The sequence below is a fragment of the Oryctolagus cuniculus genome, chromosome 2 (genome assembly GCF_964237555.1).
Source record: "Oryctolagus cuniculus chromosome 2, mOryCun1.1, whole genome shotgun sequence".
Lineage (NCBI taxonomy): Eukaryota > Metazoa > Chordata > Mammalia > Lagomorpha > Leporidae > Oryctolagus > Oryctolagus cuniculus.
Window position 1 is genome coordinate 98,655,900 of NC_091433.1, and position 21,807 is coordinate 98,677,706.

At 40.0% G+C, this 21,807-nt stretch overlaps 1 protein-coding gene across 8 annotated transcripts in view; it reads left to right on the top strand.

Moving 5' to 3' along the window:
• Positions 1-21,357, top strand: part of ARMC3 (armadillo repeat containing 3) — a 95,396-nt gene extending 74,039 nt beyond the window's left edge. For 4 of the 8 annotated variants that reach the window (XM_051834347.2, XM_051834369.2, XM_051834381.2 and 1 more), the window contains 3 exons: positions 12,511-12,711; positions 15,710-15,872; positions 18,371-21,356. In XM_051834347.2, coding sequence (XP_051690307.2) covers positions 12,511-12,711; positions 15,710-15,872; positions 18,371-18,580 — 574 coding nt within the window. In that variant the 3' untranslated portion in view covers positions 18,581-21,356. Of the gene's footprint in view, positions 1-12,510; positions 12,712-14,634; positions 14,897-15,709; positions 15,873-18,370 lie in introns of those variants that run through there. The other 4 variants (XM_051834389.2, XM_051834355.2, XM_051834379.2 and 1 more) reach the window with 3 other exon arrangements.
• Positions 21,358-21,807: the final 450 nt, after the last annotated feature.

A 21,807-nucleotide genomic window follows, 5' to 3' on the forward strand; every position in this document is an offset into this window, starting at 1 on the left:
AATGTTTCATAGGCCACTTTACACAATAAACAATAATAGTATACATACTTCTTTTTAAAAAGATTTATTTTACTTATTTGAAAGACAGAGTTACAAAGAGATAGAGACAGAGAGAGGTCTTCCTTCTGCTGGCTCACTCCCCAGATGGCTGCAATGGCCGGAGCTGCGCCGATCCAAAGCCAAGAGCCAGGAGCTCCTTGCAAGTCTCCACATGGGTACAGGTGCCCAAGGACTTGGGCCATCTTCTACTGCTTTACCAGGCCATAGCAGAGAGCTGGATCAGAAGAGGAGCAACCAGGACTAGAACCAGTGCCCATATTGGATGCCGACACCTCAGGCCAGGGTTTTAACACGCTGCGCCACAGCACCAGCCCCCGTATACGTACTTTTGCAAGCATCAACACTCAGGAATAGTAACAACAGTCATACATATTCCTGAGGAACAGTCAAAAAGTGTGCAAAGTACACAAAAAGTGCAAGTGCACATAACTAGATTGTATCTAGCTTTATAACTGTGGTCATCTGAAATACTGTGATAAGCAACCTTAGATTTTTTACCACATTCGTCAAAAATCAAGGTGAGTCATGACCACATATGCAATCAAGAGCCAGGCTTATGAGAAATTTTCTTCCACAAGTGCCAATATACAAAAAGGATATCTCTGTATTTATTTAGAGAGTGCTAGTCTTGTTATATACATGCATACTGCCAAAAAGTCAATGTTGTGATAATGCACTTTTGGGGAATCAAATTTGTCACATACACACACACACACACACACAAATACATGGAACAGATTATAATTCTGTAAGCATTTTAACACAATTTACACCTCCAGTATTAGAAATGGGGCAAAGATGAAATGCACAGCATCATGAATTGTAAATAATAATAATTATATGGACAATTTAACATGCTGGGAAAAGGGGCTTAAAAAAGAAACAGTCAAAAATCAAAAAATGTTGACATGAAAACAACGTATTACAGAGACAGTATGTGGGTAATTACATGGAGGCAGTCCACAAAAGCCGAGTGACTTTCATGAACATTAACAGTATTCAAAGTCTTGCATCATGATGAGTAGTAGTTGATCTGGGGGAGGAGGAAGCCATGGGTTTCCTGGGAGAACACATTCATATTCATTTGTCATGGGCACTGCTGTCTTTGAAATTCTGCTTTGAAATTCTTCTGTGATTCAGTATACACAAACATGAACATCCCTTATTAAACTTTTTCAAATTCTGTGCCATGTTTTTTTAGATATTCTGCATGCACTCATACACAGACCACAAATTCAGCAGAAACAATACTGCTGATAGACCATCGTGATTATCTTCTTATCCTACCTTGCATATAATTATTTTTGAAACAGCAATTTCACTAGCTTCTTCAGGCAAATATGGCTTTAATTCATTAAGAGCTCTTGGAATTTCATCAGCTTTCAGGAACACCAGGGCAGACACATTAGCCTTTTTTAAAAATATTTGTTTGAAAGGCAGAGTGTCAAAGAGGGAAAGCCAGACAGGAATATGTTCCGTTCACTGGTTCTCCCCCAAAATGCCTACAACAGCCAGGGCTAGGCTAGGCAGAAACGAGGAGCCAGGAACTCCATCGGAATCTCCCAAGAGTGTGGCAGGAACCCAAGTACTTGGTCCATCCTCTGCTGCCTCCCAGGGGCATTAGCAGGAAGTTGGATTGAAAGCACAGAGAACTGGGACTTGAGCTAGGCAAGATGCAGCTGTCCCAAGCAGCAGCTTAAGCACCACGACACCTACTTCAATGCATATTTGAACGGACATTTTCATCATCTCATATTGCATGGCCCAGTGCCTTCTCAGAACTTGATCTCTACCCCTCTTATATAGCCTTTGGCCCCCAGGAGAATTGCAATTTTCAAGATTGCAGCTTTCCTAGTTTCAACATTCAGAATTTTAATCTTCAAGAGATGCAAATGTATGGAATTTTAAGCATTAGGGATTTGGGCACCGTGGGACTTCAAGATTTGGAAGTATGGCATTAGATAGCATGATCAGTTCCTCTCAAGATGTCATAGACTCCTTTGGCTCAGCAGTTAAGAGGCTGCTGGGAAACCCACATCCCATGTCATTGTGCCTTGGTTCAAGTTCCAGCTTTGCTTCCAATACCAGTTTCACACTGCTGTATACCCTGGGGAGCAGCATGCAGTGGTTCAAGTACTGCCACCCTTGGGGAGACCCAGACTGAACTTCAGACTACTGGCTTTGATCTGTCCAGCCCCATGCATTTGGAGAGTGAACCAGTGAATGCAAGATCTTTCTCTTTACCCCACCCTTCCCCTTTATCCCATTTCAATTAATAAAATAATTTTTAAAATTTTTCAAAGATGATGTAGATTAGTATTTCTCTGCTCCTCCTTGCAAAATACAACTACTAACCCTGGGAATAATGCAAGAGACAAAGAATTCCAAAGGTGATAAGAAGAAGGTGAATCCTAGACTGGGGGCCTAGGACTGGGGAGCAATACAGCAGCGGGGCATCCTATGTCCCCCCACATAACAGGACCCCCGTCAACCTAGCAGCAGAAGCAACCAGTTTCTCCAAGAATACTTAGACAAGTTCAGTGCCATTGGACAAGCATGCTGATTAGAACCCACTAAGTGACCAGTGCAAACAAACTCCTCCACCTTCCACGTCCTCATCTCCACTCCCGCCAAGAGGTACTAAGGCAGCTGGTAACAATAACAAGATGTACCTACCGAGAGGGGTGGGAGGGAGGTATTGCTATCACTGTGTTAAGTCAATATTAGGAAACATTGTTAACATTTGGAGTCTGGGTAAAAATGTATCTCCAGTTACAACTCTGTGCCATATGTGAACACACAATAAACATATTTTTTCATTCTACTTACGAACCAGTACATTCTTAACTATTGTGGGGAATTATACCAAAACAAGAACCAAATAAATGATGCATGGGGATAAGAAAGAGGAAAATCTCTATAGCAGGGCCAGTGTTGTGGCACAGCATGTTAAGCCACCGCTTGCTACACCGGCACCCCAAATCTCAGAGCACTGGTTTGAGTCCAGGCTGCTCCACTTCTGATCCAACTCTCTGCTAATGCACCTGAGAAAGCAGCAGAGGTGGTCCATGTCCTTGGACCTCTTCACCCACATCGGAGACGGATGGAGTTCCAGGCTCCTGGCTTTGGCCTGGCCCAGCCCTGGCCATTGCATCCATTTAGGGAGTGAACAAGCAGATGAAGATCTCTCTCCCCCTGCCCTGCCTCCATCCCTTTGCCTTTCAAATAACTAAAATAAATATTTTAAAAAAAATAAAATGTTGTAGTGTGGGGAGCAACTCGGACTAGACTAAGTTACTGGAATTAAGACTTATTCTATGCATCTGCTCTCCCACAATATGGTGCTGGGAGAGGAGGAAACAACTTCTACACAGCTGCCTCCAGTTCAACCAATAACCTGCAGGAGCTGATCCTGCTCCTGATTGGAGGAGAGCAGCATACTCAGCGTGTGGGTAGCAGAGTTGGGATTGGTGGAAGAGGACTACAAAGGAGGAGAGAGACAACATGCACCAGGAACATCTAAAGGGAACATCTAACGGATAACATCTGAGAAGCCCCCGAGAGAGCCGGCCGGAGGTGTGCCGCTCCCCCGCGGAAGTGGGGAAAGTGGCAGGGGGAGCCGCCCTTCCACGGAGGTGGACGGGTCGGCAGCCAACCCGGGAAGAACCAGCAGCAAATCCGGGAAGGACCGAGCAGACAAAAGAACAGCGCAGGGTCCTGTGTTGTTCCTCCATGAAGAGGGGGAGCGACATTGTAGCACATAATAAATAAACCCAAGAATTAGGATTGCAAACAGTAAAGAGTTTTTCTTTATTTAAAGATTTTAATATAAATTTCCCCACATGGTGGGGCCTCATTTTGCATACCAATGAAGAACTGCACAAGCAAAGCAAATAGAGTATCAGCTTGCCGTCCCATGGTAGAAGCTGCTTCCTGGGAGTCACAATTTAGGATATCCGAGAAAAAAGTTTATAATAAAACAAAACAAATTTAAACAATGAAGCATCCTGTGAAATGCCAAATGGGTCACTCCTTTTACCTTTGAGGAGTAATAAATGGGATTGGGCATATCAAACTAAAGATGACATCTTAATTTTACATTAAAACATTAACATAGTGGGTGCAATTTATACTTCATTAGATTTAATTTCTGGGCCAAGACTTTGAAGTGTGATTTAAGGTTCAGGCATGCATTCTACCTCCTTGTGACTGAAAGTAATTAAATTTGTGGTGAAGTTGCATGCTTTGTGTCACATAGAGTGGTGCTGGTTTTCATTCTACTAGTTGTACTAATTTGTATTGTGGCTTAACAACTCAGTTTAGCTCTGTATTTAAACTTCCTTTTTTAAAAAGACTTATTTATTTGAAAGGCAGAGTTACAGAGAGAGAGGGCAAGACAGATAAAGAGGTCTTGTATCTACTAGTTCACTCCCCAAATGGCCACCACAGCCAAGGCTGGGCCAAGCCAAGGCCAGAAGCCAGGAGCCAAGAGTATCCCATGTGGGTGTAGGTTCCCTATATATATATGAGGCCAGCACTGTGGCACAGTGGGTAAAGCCTCCTCCTGCCGTGCTGACATCCCATATGGGTTCCAGTTCAAGTCCCGCTGCTCCACTTCCAATCCAGCTCTCTGCTGTGGCCTGGGAAAGCAGTAGAAGGTGGCCCAAGTACTTGGGCCCCTGCACCCACGTGGGAGACCTGGAGGAAACTCCTCGCTCCTGGCTTCAGGTCAGCGCAGCTCCGGCCATTGCAGCCAACTGGGGAGTGAACCATTGGTCGGAAGACCTCTCTCTGTCACTCCTTCTCTCTCTGTGTAACTCTGACTTTCAAATAAATAAATAAATAAATATGTATTTTGTATGCACCTGACCTTGAAATACCTTTTGAGGATCTGTTAGGAATAAGATTGATATTCTATTCTGTGTAACCAGCACAATATGGAAAGCTGATTTATCTGTGCAAAATATTTTCCTCTGTGCTGTCAGTGTGATATGTTCTCTGCGAGGTTATATCCTACTAGTGATTTTATTAAAAAAATCTAAAATTTAAACTACATGTTAAACAGTCTATAAAGGACAGTTTAAATGTTAGTTGGCACATAAAGACAACTGTAGAAATTGAAAAATAATTGCTATGTTTGCTATATTTCAATGTTTATTCCTACTCAGCATATTGCCTTCTAAACATTTTTGTTGTTCAAAGCAAGATTTTAAGGATATGTTTAAGTTAATGAATGGAAATCAGGGCTCCTACACTGTACTGGCACACATTGGGGATGCTCTCTGCCATATATATATATATATATATATATATATATATATAATCCCTGGATACAAGTTAAAAGCTACAGAGTGAAACTTGATTTGCAATGTCTTCATTTAATTATTTAGCTTTTCTGTTATCTTTTCTACTTATATGTATTCCTGTGAGTAAATTCTTATTAAGAAAAAAAAGGAATATGCTCTCTGCCCACAGTAGAATTGAGCTAGAAATTAATAACAGATATACAGAAGAAAATCTCTAAACCTGTGGATATAGAATGATTTACTTCTAAATAATGTATAGGACAAAAAGGATATTCAAAGAATATTGAAAGATAGATAAAACTGAATGAAAATTAAAATGCAATGTATACAAATTAGTGAGGCACAGCTAAAGCAGTGTTGAGAGGGAAATCTATCGCACAAGATGCTCATTTTAGCAACTAAAGTGGTTTTCAAATCAATAAACTTTCATTTCAAGAACCTGAGAAAATCAACAGCAAAGTAAACCCAACACAAGTAGAAGGAGGGAAATAATAGTGATTAGAAATCAATGAAATTGAATGCACAAAAACAGTAGAGAAATTAATGAAATTAAAAGCTGGAGTTTTTAAAAAGATTTATTTTATTTATTTGAAAGGCAGAGTTAGAGAGAGAGAGAGAGAGAGAGAGAGAGAGAGAGAGAGAGAAATCTATCTGCTTTCACCTCCAAATGGCCACAATAGTCAGGGGTAGACCAGGCCAAAGCCAGGAGCCAGGAGCTTCTTCTGGGTCACCCACAGGGATGCAGGGCCCAGGCACTTGGACAGTCCACCCCTGTTTTCCCAGGAGTTTTAGCAGGGAGCTCGATCAGAAGTGGAGCAGCTGGGACTCTAATCAGCGCCAATATAGGATGCCAGAGTCGTAGGCAGAGGCTTTACACATTATGCCACAATGCTGCCCTGTAGCTGGTTCTTTAGATCAGAAACACTGATAAATCCCTAGGAAAGCTGACAACTAATAAAGCAAAAAGACACAAATCATGAATACCAGCAGTGAAAGAAGGAATTATAACTACAAACCCCTGCATCAAAGGAAAATCCTGGAATGCCTCAAGCACCTTAGTTCAGCAACTTACATGCAATGGACCAATTCATGAAAAACTACAAGCTATCAAAATTCACCAAAGATGAAATAGACTAGGATAGTCCTGTAACCAGTAATTAAACTGAATTCATTTAAAATAACTTTCAAAAAGAGAAATCACCTGATCCAGTTGTGTTGGTGAATTTTAACAAACATTGAAAGAGTTAACATCAATTCTACATCATCATTTAAAAAAAATAGGAAAAGGATAGATCCCAACTCATGTTGTGAGACTAGCATTAGTCTAACATTAATACAAAGGAGAGTACAAGAAAATTATAGGCTAATATTCATCATGAAGATAGATGCAAAAATCCTTTATGAAATAGCAAATCAAATTCATCAATAGATCAAAAGAATAATTCACCTAAGCAATAGTTTTACCCTAAGATTGCAAGGCTGGTTCATATTTGAGAGTCAATCCATGTAATCCACCATATCAGCAGGAGGAAAAAAGAACTATATGATCATATTGAGGCAGAAAAAGCACTTGACAGAATTCAACATCTATTCATAATTTTTTTAAAAAAGGAGTAGGAGAGAATTTACTCGATGTGAAAACAGGCATCTAGAAAAAATCTACAGATTACATCATACTTAACGGTGACAGACTGAAAAGGTCATAAGCAGGACAAGGATATTCATTCTCACCACCCCTATTCAACATTTACAATAGTAAATCCTGGACAAGGTAAGTTAAAAAGTTAAACGGTTGGAAAGTGTTTGAGAAAATTGTCCCTGTTTGCAGATAACATAGTTCTCTACATAAATAATCCTCAAGGAATCCATTAAGGAAAAAAATGCCTAAAACTAACAGATGAGTTTAATATCATGTCAGTAAATAAGATCAATATACAAAAATCAAAAATACTTCCATTGCAGTAAACAATTAAAACCAAATGTTTAAAATATTTTAATAGTGTTAAATAATAAAATATTAAATAAAAATTATAGTGAAATAAATGTGATGGGACTTACACATTACAACCATAAAGCACTTATGGCAGAATTTTTTAAATTATTAAATAAGTACAGAGACATATCAAGTTGAAATATTGAAAAGTATAATATAGTAAAATGTCTCATCCCATAGCTGATCTACTGGTTAGTTAAATCAAACTTCAGCAGGATTTTTTGTAGATGCAGACTGATATTTAAACTTTATGGAAAGAACTTTGAAGAAAAAATTTGAAATAATCATTGTACCTGACTTTAAGACTTATTGTCAAGCTGCAGTGACTAAAAAAGTGTAGATTGGTGAAGGTATGGACAGATTAATAGAAAGAATAGAATGCAGAAGTAGTTGACACACAAAAATGGTCAGTGAAATTTTAACTAAAATTAAAAATACAGATTCTCATGAGGTTATAAGAAATAATAGAGATCCTATGTACCAATCATGAAATTTTGAAAGCTATAGCACCATATCATAATTATAATATTGATATGGGCTCAATCCAGTGACTTATTCAGGTGTTCCACTTCTCTCTGTGTGTGGGTATTTAGCTCTATACAGTGTTATAACACGTAGATTCATGTGCAGTTAAGATAATGACAGATTTTGTCACTACATGGACCTTATATTTCTAATTGTTCCAATATGATTTGTTGAGAAGGCTATCTTCTTTCCATTGAGTTCGTTTTTCACTTTTGTCAAAAATTTCGTGAGCATATTTATGTGGGCCTATTGCTGCTCCTCTGTTGTTACATCAGTATATGTCTCTATCCCTCCTTTGGGGTCAAGCACTCTTTTTCACAGTAGTTGTGTAGTAAACATTGATATCAAGTATAGTTAGTCTTCCTACTATTTTTCATTTAGCTATTCTACATAGACTGTGCCTTTTCATATAAATTTTAGAATAAAATTTTTTGTCTAAGAGAAAACTTTGCTGAGATTTTATAGGAATCGTATTAAAAAATCACATTAGAGGACTGATGTCTTCAATATGTTGTATCTTCAAATACATGAAAGCAGTGTGTCTTTCCATTTATTTAGGTCTTTACTATTTATTTCAACAAAATGCTTTATTTTCCTCACTCAGACCATATAGGAATTTAAAACGTGGAATTCCTATATGCTTTATAAAGTTTATACCTAAATGTTTAATTTTCTTTGGAGCAATTGTAAATACTCCCAAATGTTTTGGTTTCAAGTTTGCTTTCCACATGTTCATCGTTACTATTTAGAAACATGAGTGATTTTGAGCTTATAGCCTGAGACCTTATTGAACGCACTTATTAGTCCCAGGAGATTTTGGTAGATTCCTTAGGATTTCCTGCACAGACAGGCTTATCCTCTGCTCCGTCTTCAGCTCGACGATGTTTGATTTTGAGGTGTCTGGGTGTGCATTTCCTTGGGATTACCTTACTGGCATTCACTGAAACTGTTGACCATGTACATTTGTACAAATTGATGAAACCATGACAACCGTTATTTATCTGATTATTCCTGTATTTCACCTTTTCTCCTTAACTTTGATGACACTAGTATTAGATCTTTTATGTTATACCCTTGAGAGACTGTCAATTTTACATTGTTCAGATCGGATCATTTTTACTTCTCTATCTTCAAATTCACTGATTCAATGCTCTGTTATCTCTATTTTGCTTTTAAATCCATTCAGGGAGGGTTTTTAAAAGAGATTTATTTACTTACTTGAAAGAGTTAAAGAGAAAGAGGGAGAAACAGAAAGAGAGAGAAAGATCCTCCACCTGCTGGCTCACTCTCCAGATGGCTACAATGGCCAGCACTGGGCCAGGCTGAAGCCAGGAGCCAGGAGCCTCCTCTGGGTTTCCCACATGGCTGCCAGGAGCCCAGGCACTTGGGCCATCTTCTGCTGCTTTCCCCAGGCCATCAGCCAGAAGCCAGACCAGAAGTGGAGCAGCCAGAGACAACCCAGTGCCCATTATGGGATGCCGGCAACACAGGTTGTGTGGCTCCACCTGCCACACCATTAGACCCCAAGGAGTTGGATTTTATTTTGATTGCTGTATTTTCCACTTAAAAATTTTATTTTTACATCTCCATTCCTTTCTAAGACTTTCTAACTCTCTATTCATTTCAAGAGTGCTTGACTTTTCTCCTTGGAGCATTTTGTGAGATTAATAGCTTTTATCCAGATGTTGGTGTCTTTGAGTGTTTTTTTCCCATATGAGTTGAGATTTTCCTAGTTCTTCACATGATAAAAAATTTCAGTTATATTATGTTATAAGTCCTAAGGGCTTTAGTCACATCCTAAGACTACCCCTTTTGTGTGTGTGTTATTGCAGTTATTTTTTCATGGTTGGATTCAGGCTGTAAATTTCTTTTTTTTAAAAGATTTATTTATTTATTTGAAAGTCAGAGTTACACAGATAGAAAAGGAGAGGCAGAGAGAGAGGCCCTCCATCCACTGGTTCACTCCCTAATTGGCCGCAATGGCCAGAGCTGTGCCAATCTGAAGCCAGGAGCCAGGAGCTTCCTCCAGGTCTCCTACACAGGTGCAGGGTCCCAAGGAGTTGAGCCATCTTCTACTGCTTTCCCAGGCCATAGCAGAGAGCTGGATTGGAAGTGGAGCAGCTGGAATTAGAACCAGTGCCCATATGGGATGCCAGCACTGCAGGCGGTGGCCTTATCTGCTATGCCACAGTGCCTGGCCCCAGGCTGTAAATTTCAATCAATATCCCCGTGGGGTGTCATTCCGATGTCAATCCAGTTTTCAAAGCCTTCGCAGTGCCACTTTGATCAATCTTGCATATATTCTAACTAGCATCCAGTTTGGAGTTTGAGTGGTAGTCTATCCCTTTGTTCTCAAATTCAATCAGTTCTCAAAGTCTGTATGTGTCGCTTAGAGTCAAAGCATGCATGCACAGATGAGGATAAGCCCAGGGATTCAGAAGCAATCTTAAGGTGTTGCATTATGACTTCTTTCTGTCCATGATCTCCCTCATCATTTCCAGTTGCTTGGTGTTTCCCTTTAGCTCATTTACCAGAAAATTTTATTTATTCTGCTCTGTTACACTCCTACCATGACTGCACCCCTGTATGCAGCCGAACATCAAGTGGTCTGGGTGAGAATAAAGCCATTTTAGGCTCTGATAGTCTCTTAGTGTCACCACTGTCACAGGATTCTTAGGAATTGAGGTGCATCAGAATGGAGAAAAATAAGAAATAACAAAGCAGAGACTTCTCCACTCCCTGTCTTCCCTGTTTCTCAGGAGGGCTTCTCCCTGAGTTTTCTTCATGTTAAAGCCGATGTCCAGATATTGGCTAGGTTTAGTTCACCATGGGGAATGGAAGAAAATAATATGGAAGATAAGCTCACCATCAGTTCAGCACTCATTCTCAGTCTTCTCTGATCTTCCTGCTGCTACTTGCTTTTCAGGGTCTTCAAGTAGTTGTTGCATGCATCTTGTCCAGCTTTTATGATTATCTTCAATGGAGATGTCAAGTTGCAGTGTTCTTATTCCATATTCCCAGAATGAGAATCCATGCCAATGTTTTTGTTCAGCTCATTAATTAATGAGAGAACCAGTAAGATGTTGATACTGGTTCAACAAACATTTGAGGTGTAAGGTATTTATATCCAATTTAATTAAGGAATACTAGAAAAAGATTGATGAGTTATAAAAAAACTGGATGAAATCTTACAAGACAATTAACTGCAATATTTGGTAGTATCTTTTTCATTAGATGGAAATTATCTGCTTTTCAATTAAATAAAAATTTGCATGTTAACTAGTAATCCTCTATGTCCAGAACTCTCACTAGTAGGAAGTAATATTTTTACTGTTTCCTAATAAAATTAATAGGAAATAGTGTCTTCATTAATTGGAAATAGCGTTTTTACTATTTACTAAGAAAATTCTCCTTTTACTAAGTATAGAACTAAGTATGTCTCCCTAAATAAATCTTGGGTGACTTGGAAAATAAGTGCCAATCTTATGTTGTTTTTTGCTTTATTTCCATGTTTTGGATATTTTTTTCTTGAAAATGGTAACACAAATTCTTGCAAAAGATAACTAGAGGCCAGCGCTGTGGCATAGTAGGCTAAGCCTCTGCCTGTGGCACCGGCATCCCATATGGGCACCAGTTCGTGTCCTGTCTGCTCCTCTTCTAATCTAGCTCTCTGCTTATGGCCTGGGAAAGCAGTGGAAGATGGCCCAAGTGCTTGGGCCCCCGAACCCACATGGGAGACCCAGAAGTACCTCCTGGCTCCTGGCTTCAGATCAGCCCAGCACCAGCCATTGCAGCAACTGGGGAGTGAACCAGCAGATGGAAGACCTTTCTCTCTTTCTCTCTCCCTCTCTCTGTAACTCTGCTTCTCAAATAAGTAAATAAAATCTTAGAAAAAATATCTCAACCAAAGCAAGATACGATATAAAACTAGCTTAGACTCTCTGAGGTGGCAAACTAAATTTTTTTCAGTTCAGTAAATATTCAATATATACTTGCTGAGTACCTGATACTTTGCAGATATCTATACAGAAGCCCAATATGATTTAATAATATATGTATTACATAGTATTTTCTTTTTTTTCTTTTTTCTTTTATTTATTTATTTTTTTGACAGGCAGAGTGGACAGTGAGAGAGATAGAAAGGTCTTCCTTTGCCGTTGGTTCACCCTCCAATGGCCGCCGCAGCCCGCACGCTGCGGCCGGCGCACCGCGCTCATCCGATGGCAGGAGCCAGGTGCTTCTCCTGGTCTCCCATGGGGTGCAGGGCCCAAGCACTTGGCCCATCCTCCACTGCACTCCCGGGCCACAGCAGAGAGCTGGCCTGGAAGAGGGGCAACCGGGACAGAATCCGGCACCCCGACCGGGACTCGAACCCGGTATGCCAGCGCCGCAAGGCGGAGGATTAGCCTTGTGAGCCGCGGTGCCGGCTACATAGTATTTTCTTAAAATTAGTTTCTTCTATGTAATATAGCCTCTGTAAATGAAAATTTTAAACAGGATGTTTAAAGATGTTGAGTTCTAAGACGCCCTGTTTCTGTCATGCTTTTCAGATTAACTCAGAACACAGTGTTTGCTGATTTGTTTAACAGAGGGTGTCATATTGGTTGCTGTCGTTTACTCTTGTAGGAAAGGCAGAGGAAGAAGAGAAGAGGAAAAAGCAAAAGAGGAGGAAGAGGTTCTGGCAGTACCAAAATTGACTGGAGAAGGGACCCTTGATAAAGAATGGTACCCTCCCTCTGACCCTGACTTCTGTATCTATGTATATGAGGTGACCAAGTCAATACTGCCCATAACAAATATTAAGGAACAGATCGAAGTTCTTGCCAAGTAAGTTTCTGAGTCTAAATTCCTGAGTTTTTAAAATTTAGTGATCTGCTTTCTTAGTCAATTTTCAGACAAATACAACATAATAAAATTGAAATTTATAGCTCCTTCACTCTGACTCTGACAATGAATTGAAACACCATGAACTGAGAAAGTTCTCAATTTCTACTTTAGGCCACATTTCCACTAAGCATCAGAGCTGAGAGCTGGAAATTGCTTACAGGAAAATGCCTATTATTTTTTCCAGCTAAACATCTTTCCATGTGATCCTGAATAAGTTATAAATGAATCAAGTTTTAAAATTATATAATTTCTTATGTGAATGGAGTACTCAGAATTTAATGGAATCATACTGTGAATGCTTTATGAACTCACAAATTATTCTTGATACAAATAGCAGGCCTCTTTCTGTTACATGTCTGTTTTTGTTGTGTTTCACATTGTTCTAAAGTAGGGTATGAACATCCTAAGAGATGGTTGCATGGGCAGGCTCAGGATTCTATGAAAGTCCAGGAAGTTGCACTCTTCATAGAATTTGTTTTGCTTATTTGTTTGTGAAGTGACACGCTGACAGTAAGGACTCCATTTTATAGACAAACAAGACTCCATCTTGGAAAAAGCACCCCCCAACGTGAGACTGGTCTAAAACTAAAACAACAACAGCACATCACATCCTGCCTAACAGAACACAGAAATCCCCTAGCTTGATCACTCAGGCATGAAACAGATAGGCTGCACCTGGGCTAATGTCAAGATTGTGTTCTGTGTAAGTCCTGTATATGATTTATGTCAACACCTGGACTAATGTCAAGATTGCAATCGGTATGGTCAAGATTGTAATTGGTATATGATTTAGGTCAGCTTGACCCTAGCACCCATGTATTCCCCTCCCCTCCTCATGGTTTTTGCCTTTGTCAACCCTGTTGCTTACAGCTCCGAGGTGGGCATGAGCCCACTCTCGACCACCAACAATAAAGAACTCTAAAGTTTATCAGTGCATGGCACTCCTCTATTTCGTCCACGTGGGTACATTTGTTTTTGGTTTTTTGAGAGGGAGAAAGAGAGAGCATGTTTCCTTTCTCAGGGTCATTCCCTAAATACCTACAATGGCAAAGGTCTGGGTCAAGTGGAAGTCAGGAACTGGGCTCCATTCCCATGTGGAGGCAGGGACTCAACAACCTGCTACCTCCCAAGATGCACATTACAAGGAAGCCAATGTCAGGAGTAGAAGCTGGGACTTGAATCAGGGTACACCAACACAGGACACGTGCATCCCAACTGGCATCTTAACCGTTAAGTTAAATGCCAACTCAGGACTGTTGCATCTGACTCCACTAAGGGAAGGCTGAGAACTTGATATCTATAACCGATTAGGAATCACTGTGATTGACATCACGTAGTAGGTGAGCCGCCAGCTTTTGAAATAGCTGCCATCTCTATGAGAGCTTGGGTCTACTCCAAAAACAAGTGAGTTGCAATCATCGAACTTGAATGTGACAACTTTCAAGTTACGAGATCATTGACTTCTTGTCAGCCAGGTCTAGGAGAGAATATTTTAGGCCACAAAGTTTTCCTGGTATCCTTGAGAGGTGATGATTCAAGCAGAACTCTTATTCAGCTCCTCCGACTCATATAAACGTTTGCCGAATTTACTCATGCTCTATTAGAAACATTTTTTTTATCATTCCCAAATAACTGACTTTTTTCAGCTTGAGCCACTCCAAGCTAGACAGAGATGTAGAAATATTTCCTCACATCTTTGATTCCTTGGCATTCACTACAAGTACCTCTGGCTGGATGGAACCGTGGGTCAGTTCAGCAGATTTCTCTCGAAATATTTGTTTTGTTATTGTTATTGTTGTTTTGGTTTTAGAGTTTTGCTTTGTTTTGTTTTAACCATTGTTTTTTGCTTGGTTTCACATACAGCAAGAGGAAATTCTGTTTAATTCTGCCTTTACTCCAAGAGTGTGGTGATAGAGGATTAGTTGACAGTTTTGCAGGTGTGTTTCCTGACTTCTTCAGTTAGAACTCAACACAAGGAGACAACTCACAGATTCAGCATACTACATGGATCCTACCTTGCTCACTGGTCTGTTACTACACCCCTCCCCCTTCTCGTCTCTTCCTGGTCTTCTGTCTCCTCTAATTTCAATGTCACAGAATGTCAAATCTTTTTCTAAATTGGAACAAATAATACATTTTAGAAGAAACATTAAAATAATAAAATATGAAAGTTCTTGTAATTCAAATGGGAAAACCTTTATGTTTGTCTCATTCTGAGTTTAAATTCCTTGAAAGAAGTGTAATGCCTTGGAATTCAGATTAAAATATTTAAAAGTATTTTTCAAAAGTAAGATAGGGACAGGTGTTATGGCATAGTAGATTAAGCCACCTCTTTGTATGCCTACATTCCATACTGCAGCACCAGTTCCAGTCCTGGCTATTCCACTTTGGATTCAGCTCCATGCTAATACACCTGGAAGACAGCAGATGGTAGTTCAAGCACTTGGGTCTCTGTCACCCACATGAGACCCAAATGGAGTTCTTAGCTCTTGTTTCAGCCTGACCCAGCCCCAGCTGTTGTAGCCATTTAGGGAGTGAACCAGCAGATGGAAGATACCTCTATCTCTATCTGTCTCTCTCTCTCTCTGTCACTCTGCCTTTCAAATAAATAAAATTTTTAAAAAGAACAAAAGAAAGATAAAAATTTTAAACGGCATTGATATTTAGTGTTAGCTGACATATATCTTCTTATAAATACTGGGAAAATTAGCATTCATTTTCTTCATGTCAAACAAAGTTACTAGAATTTCAATTTATGTTCGCATACAATAAGCTCATCAACCTTGTTACTGTAAGTACATTTTTAAAGTAAAGCCAACAATAAAAATTCAGAGGAAATGTGTCTTTTACACATATAATTGTGCATGTGTGTAATATACAATGTATTGAAAATAAAATATTAAACTTGATTGATTTGATCTCAATGCAATTGACACAGGTATGTGGCAGAAAAAATGGGTGGTAAGATCGCAAAAGAGAAAATGATTTCTTTTGGTTGGGAACTCCACATAAGTGAGCTAAAATTCCAACTTAAATCCAATGTTGTGCCAATTGGACAGATCAAAAAAGGAATCTTCTACCACCGGGCTTTGCTTTTCAAGGTATTGGAGATATTTTGCCTCATTTGCCATTAGATAAAAATGTTGTCTTTAGCATATTAAAATGAACCTGTTTTTAGCATTTAACTGCATAATAGAAGTCCTGTCATTTAGATATACTTACATTTAAATATAAGGGTACTTTAAAAAGTTTACGGAAAAACTGAAATTAAAAGATAAATTTAGGGTCAGGGATTTGGACTAGTGACTGGGATTCCGGTTCTGAGGTCACTGCCCGGCTCTTGCTGGTGACTGTAGCCTCCTGCTGATAAAGATCCTGAAAGGCAGTGGTGACAGCTCTCTTGCAGGGACAAAGGAACCAGGGCAAAAATGAAGACAGGAAGACCAACTAGAGGGTGACTGGAGCAAGAAGCATGGCTGACCCTCCGCTAATGCTATGCAGTGCAGATGTGGAAGAGGGGATGTGTTCAGAGGGAAATGGCGCATATAGAACCGAAAGGAGTCGGTGACTGTCTAGGTGTGGTGGGAAAGACTGCACGAGAGAAACACTGTGTTTCCAGTCTCTGGGTGGCTGCTGAAGAAAATGAGATTATTGACTGAAATGGAAGACTAGAGAAGGGTCAGTTTAAGAGACAGGGCAATCTTTTATTCAGTTGTATCAGTGACTGACACATTAATAGAAGCTGAAAACATGTTTCTGAAATGTTCATACTCTCTTCCAAATACTTGTAACCACACCACATCCAGGTGAATCTTATTTGCAGTTCCAACCTAATTCTATTTAGCATTCAAATGCCAACCTTTCCTATTTTCTTACATTTCTTGCTTTATCAAGTCTTCCTTCTCTATTGTCTTAAATCTATGTATCTATATTAGCTATTGCCCTTTAAATTACAAACACGCTTAAGTCTACAATACATAGAGAAAATGTAAAATCCTTTCTCATAATACCTGCAACTCCTACTATAGCTCACTTTTAGCTACCTGATAGGCACTTGATAAATATTATAGTAAACACTCTCCAAAATGCCAAAGGTTGACAGTAGTCCCCCCTACCTTTAAGACAAGAAAATTCATGCTTAGAGAAATAATTCATCCAAGGTCAACCAGAGGTGGAGCTAGAATTTAAATTCATGCCTATTTGAAACAAAAACCTACCGCATTACTTCTACCATAGATAATTATCATTCTCAGTCCAAATTCCGGGACACCTCAGCATAGCAGGTAATCAATACATTAAATTAATCTATATATACCTAATATTCAAACAAAACAATTCCGCCCTGTGGTATTGTTAGCTACTTAACTTTTAAGCACGTGGAATATGTTATACCTCATTTCACTTTTATCACGCCACCATGAGGAAGCTGCTATTATTTTCATTTCATGGTTGAAGAAATGGAAGCTCACTTGCTTGCGGTGAGTGGCCAGTAAGCTTCTGAGCTGAACTGAAATTCAAACCCAGGCAGCCTGAGCCGCCTCTCTCATTCACTATGATATGACTGAGAAATTTCCAGAGATCAGGATTGAACATAGGGAGAAACAGCTTCCAAGGAACATAAGCAACCTCCGGTGAAAGTGGCAGCAAACAGCCTGCAAGGACTGTTGTGGGCAAGGCGGAATCTGTTACCTAGAGAAGCATTCTAAGTACAAGCATAAGTACGGTGCACAACGCGATGACATTTTAAAGGTGAGGAAACCACTCTCTCACACACACACACACACACACACACACACACACAGAGGAAGTGCGCAGGAATAGAGCGGGTCAGAAAGGGAAAAGGATGGGGGCGGGAAGAACAGATAGGGTGCCTCAGCGCCCTGTCCAGTCCTCCTTTGCAGGGAGAAGAGAGCAAGCCCCTCCCAGCTGCCTGGCCTCTGATGAGGTTGGAAGGGGTGTGGCTACATGGTACTTACCCCAGATCCCAGGTGAGGGGAGAAACATCCTGGGATAGGGGTTATTTGACTGACAAGTAGGCAGATAGAATTACATAGGGCAGGCTGGTGTGTGTGTGTGTGTGTGTGTGTGGCTTCCAGCTTATGGCCCTACTCTTTACCTTACCCCAACTCAAGAAGACCCAGTCACAAACCTGCTCCCCGGCACCCATCTACATTATATAGAATAAACTGACTTGATATAGGTCCCTGCTGATCTAATGCCTCCATTCAATCCCACAGCATATCACAGCACAGCATACAAGTGTGGAACAGTTGACAGAGAGCCTGTGGAATAGCCACTGTTCAGTCCCCTTTGTCAACCTGGTGCTGATGCAACACACCGTAGCTTACTTGAAAGTTGTCACTTGCCAGCAGGATCTACACAGGGATTTGTGAGCTTTGCAGAATCCTGAGGAAAAAGGAGCTTGCCACATTGGATCTCCTCCTGTGACAATGTTCCACATTTTGACGCTTCCTCTCTAAGCATGTCTTCCCAGGAGTTGCATGCTTCAAGTACTGCAGCCAAGGTGGGCTTATGCCTACAGATTTCTCTCTGCCCCTCCTCCTCATCACCCTTGGTTGTTCCTTTGTTTTTCCCACAGGCTCTCGCGGATCGGATTGGCCTCAGCTGCTCTCTAGTTCGAGGGGAATATGGCCGAGCTTGGAATGAAGTGAAGCTGGTGAATGTGTCTCCTAAGGCAGCGACTGGGGGCTTCTCCCTGCCGGATGTATACATTGTTGACCTCATGTTCCATCCCGGCGCACTGATGAAGTTAGGAACTAAAGAGGCCGACCTCTACAGATTTCTTTAAATTATCAGAACACAAGGAGGGTTCGAACAGGAAATGCACTATATATACTTTCTAGAAAGTCCACCAATTGATTTTATTTTCTGTAGAAATGCGGACTCTTCGGTTGAGCTTTGATGTCCTTCTGATTTTTGGCTCTTAGCAAAGGTTCAGACATACTATTCTCACTGTTGCTCACATAAAACTTATTGTCAAAATTAACCCAGCCCACCACTTGCTAAGGCGCACCTCTGCCACTAGGGACCACGTGTCAGCGCACACAGCGGCTGTTCTCCAGACAACGCTGCAGCTTGTGACTGCTCAAGAGCCTTCAGTTAAAAACAAAACAAAACTCACTGCTTTTTCAATTTCTTCAGTCACCTATCTCACTTTCGTTAAGATTTTTGATAGTTTCAGTATTTGTACATCTATTTTGGTACTGTATTACAAATTCTACTCAAAAGTTTTGTTCATATTTTTAAAACGTATTAAGAATGCCGTTTCTATTTTACTGAACAATAATCTTTCAAGCAGTATTTCAATAAAGAGTCTGTCTTATCTGTGTTAACTTAGAAAGCTATACATTTAAATATTTTTACTGTATTTGACTAAACATGTCTGATATTTTGGAAAACTTGGAAGTATAAAAATAGAGCAAATTTGCTGAGAAATTGTAGTTTTAGTATTGAGCGCAAAAGAGGGAGTAAATAGACATTTCAGGTGGTAAGGCCAAGGCAAGGAATGTGATGAATTCCATGGAGGGTGTATTTCCTAGTCAGTCATTAAACCTAAAGTTTACCTGCAGAATTATTTTCCTAGAGAGTGTTTTAAAATGAGATTTAATTTAGAAATGAAGGTGAACCTTATTTTGTCTGAACCAATCTATATTTAGAAAAGTAATTCTTTCTTTCTGAATTAAGTCCTTTATTTCAAATGGTGTGGTAATTATATTTATCACGTAATTTCATTACATTGGAGCACAGATTATAGGATACAAACCTATCTGTTTTAATACAGAGAACTGTAACAAGATAAAACTAAATAAAACTCAGCCATATGTGTAAAATCAGTAAGACCAGTGGTAAGCTTAGATTTCAAAATATATCCCTGGAAATGTCATGCATTCATTAGAAATGAATGAAAATTTGAGCCTACTCTCCAGCACCCAACGCAGAGGAGTATTGTTTCCGTTCTGTGATTTCTGCCAGGGTCAGCTAGATTAAAGCACGGAGCAGCTGCTTATAGGGCAGCGAAGACGAGAGGGATTTGTCTTTGGAAGATTCAGAGAAATGGCAAATTGTACTGTAGATAATAACACTTTCAAAAATCAAATCTTCTCAATTTCTGAAAAGAATCTTTTCTAGGCCAATGGCCTAGTATCAAAGTAGGATTAGGAAGAAGCTCTTCCATGCAGAGCCACGATAATATGGTTTGGTAGACACATTGGGAGGGGTAAGTGCTAAGGATCTTCTTCAGGAATTACATGCCATGGCCTGGCATAACAGTAATGTGGCCAGAACTAGACCCAGACAATAGGGGGCAGTGTCTGGAGCCACAGAGATTTGATTTAGGATCTAACTGTGGGGAAAATTCTGGAAACCCTGGCAACAGTTGTGGGTATGAGGTTTCAAAACAATTTATATCAAGCAATTTGTAGTTGTTCTTCTATCAGAATCAAACCTCAAGTTTCACTTATGGAGATAAAAACATTTCATTAAAATTGATATCTTTGAAAATAGCTATAACCTTAAGAGAGCTATTAATTACATGGTGAAATGGACAGTTGAGTAGAATCCTCCTTCACAAGCTTTCAATCTTTGTACAGCATCATAAATGAGAGTCTGGCACTTGAGTGGCAGCGGCCGAAGTGCTTGAGGTATCTGCCGATGCTTTTGCAGGCACAGTAGGAGGGAGCTGAATCGGAAGTGGAGCAGCCAGGACTCCAACCAGTGCTCATATGGGATGCCATCATCACAAGCAGTGGCTTAACACACTGCACCACAATGCTGGCCACTCTCTGACTTTCAAATTAAAAAAAAATCAAGAAACCTTTATTATTTAGATGTTATATAACAGCAATTATATGGGCTTTGGAATCAGAGCTGAGAATAAGCCTTGCCACTCCATTTTTCTAACTATGTGACCTTGAAAAAATACTTTAACCTCTCTATTCCTCAGTTTATTGCTATGAAAAATGGAGATAAACAATAATAGCACATGCTTTACCATGTACCTGGTGTTGTTCCATGAAGTTTTAACTCTGCCATTAACCAAGTGATGTGACCCACAGTTAGCAAGTGAGAAGAGGGCTCGCAGTGACGTAAAGTGACTTACCCAAAATCATTCATCTAATAAGAGGCAAGGCTTTGAATTTCAACAGTTTGGACCCAAAGGCTAAGATCCCAACCTATAAGCCTCATAAAGCTGCTGTAAGGATAAAATAAATGACAAGAGTGGGGCAGGGGCCATATGCAAGTGTGTTCATGTGCTTATAGTTAAGTTCATTCCCTTCTGCTTACCTTTAGATTGTTTTGAGAGAATTCTTTGTTTTCTGTGTGGCTCTTCCTTTAGATCCCTATATACAGTCAGACAGTAAGTATTTTAGACTTTGTAGACCATACATTCTCTGTTGCAGCTACTACATTCTGCTACTGCAGCACCAAAGCAGCCACAGTCGATCCCTAGACAATAAACATGTGGCGGGACAGATCTGGCTTGCTGGACACAGTTTGACAGTCCTAGCTTTACGTGATGAGCACTTTGAGTGTAAGGACACGGGAGGCACCAATCCTTGAATTTTACTTTTCTTGGTTTCTCTTGGCTGAAATAGTAATCTGCTTGTTGTTAATCCAATGGATGCCATAGTAAATGACTTGTTTTTCAACAATGATGAGGAAAAATCTGACCTATCTACAAAGGAAGTTAAATCTTCCTATCTTATGTATTTCTGTTGAGAATTGTGAAAGATCTGAGGTTTTACCTACTTACAAGCTAAATGCCATAGTTTTGTGGGTGTTGGCATAAGACATGAGAAAACTGGGTCACAGATAAAGGACATTTTCCACTCATAGCACAGCAAGAAGCACAAGCCAGACTATTTGTGTCCATTTGTCTTGCTCCTTGACTCACAGAGACAACATGGATAGACCAAGATGGACATCTACAAATGCGGTGGGCTGGATTACAGAACCCTAAATTGATAGATTCCAAAACTTTTATAGTGGCCAGTAGGGGGCATGCAGTGTTTGCTT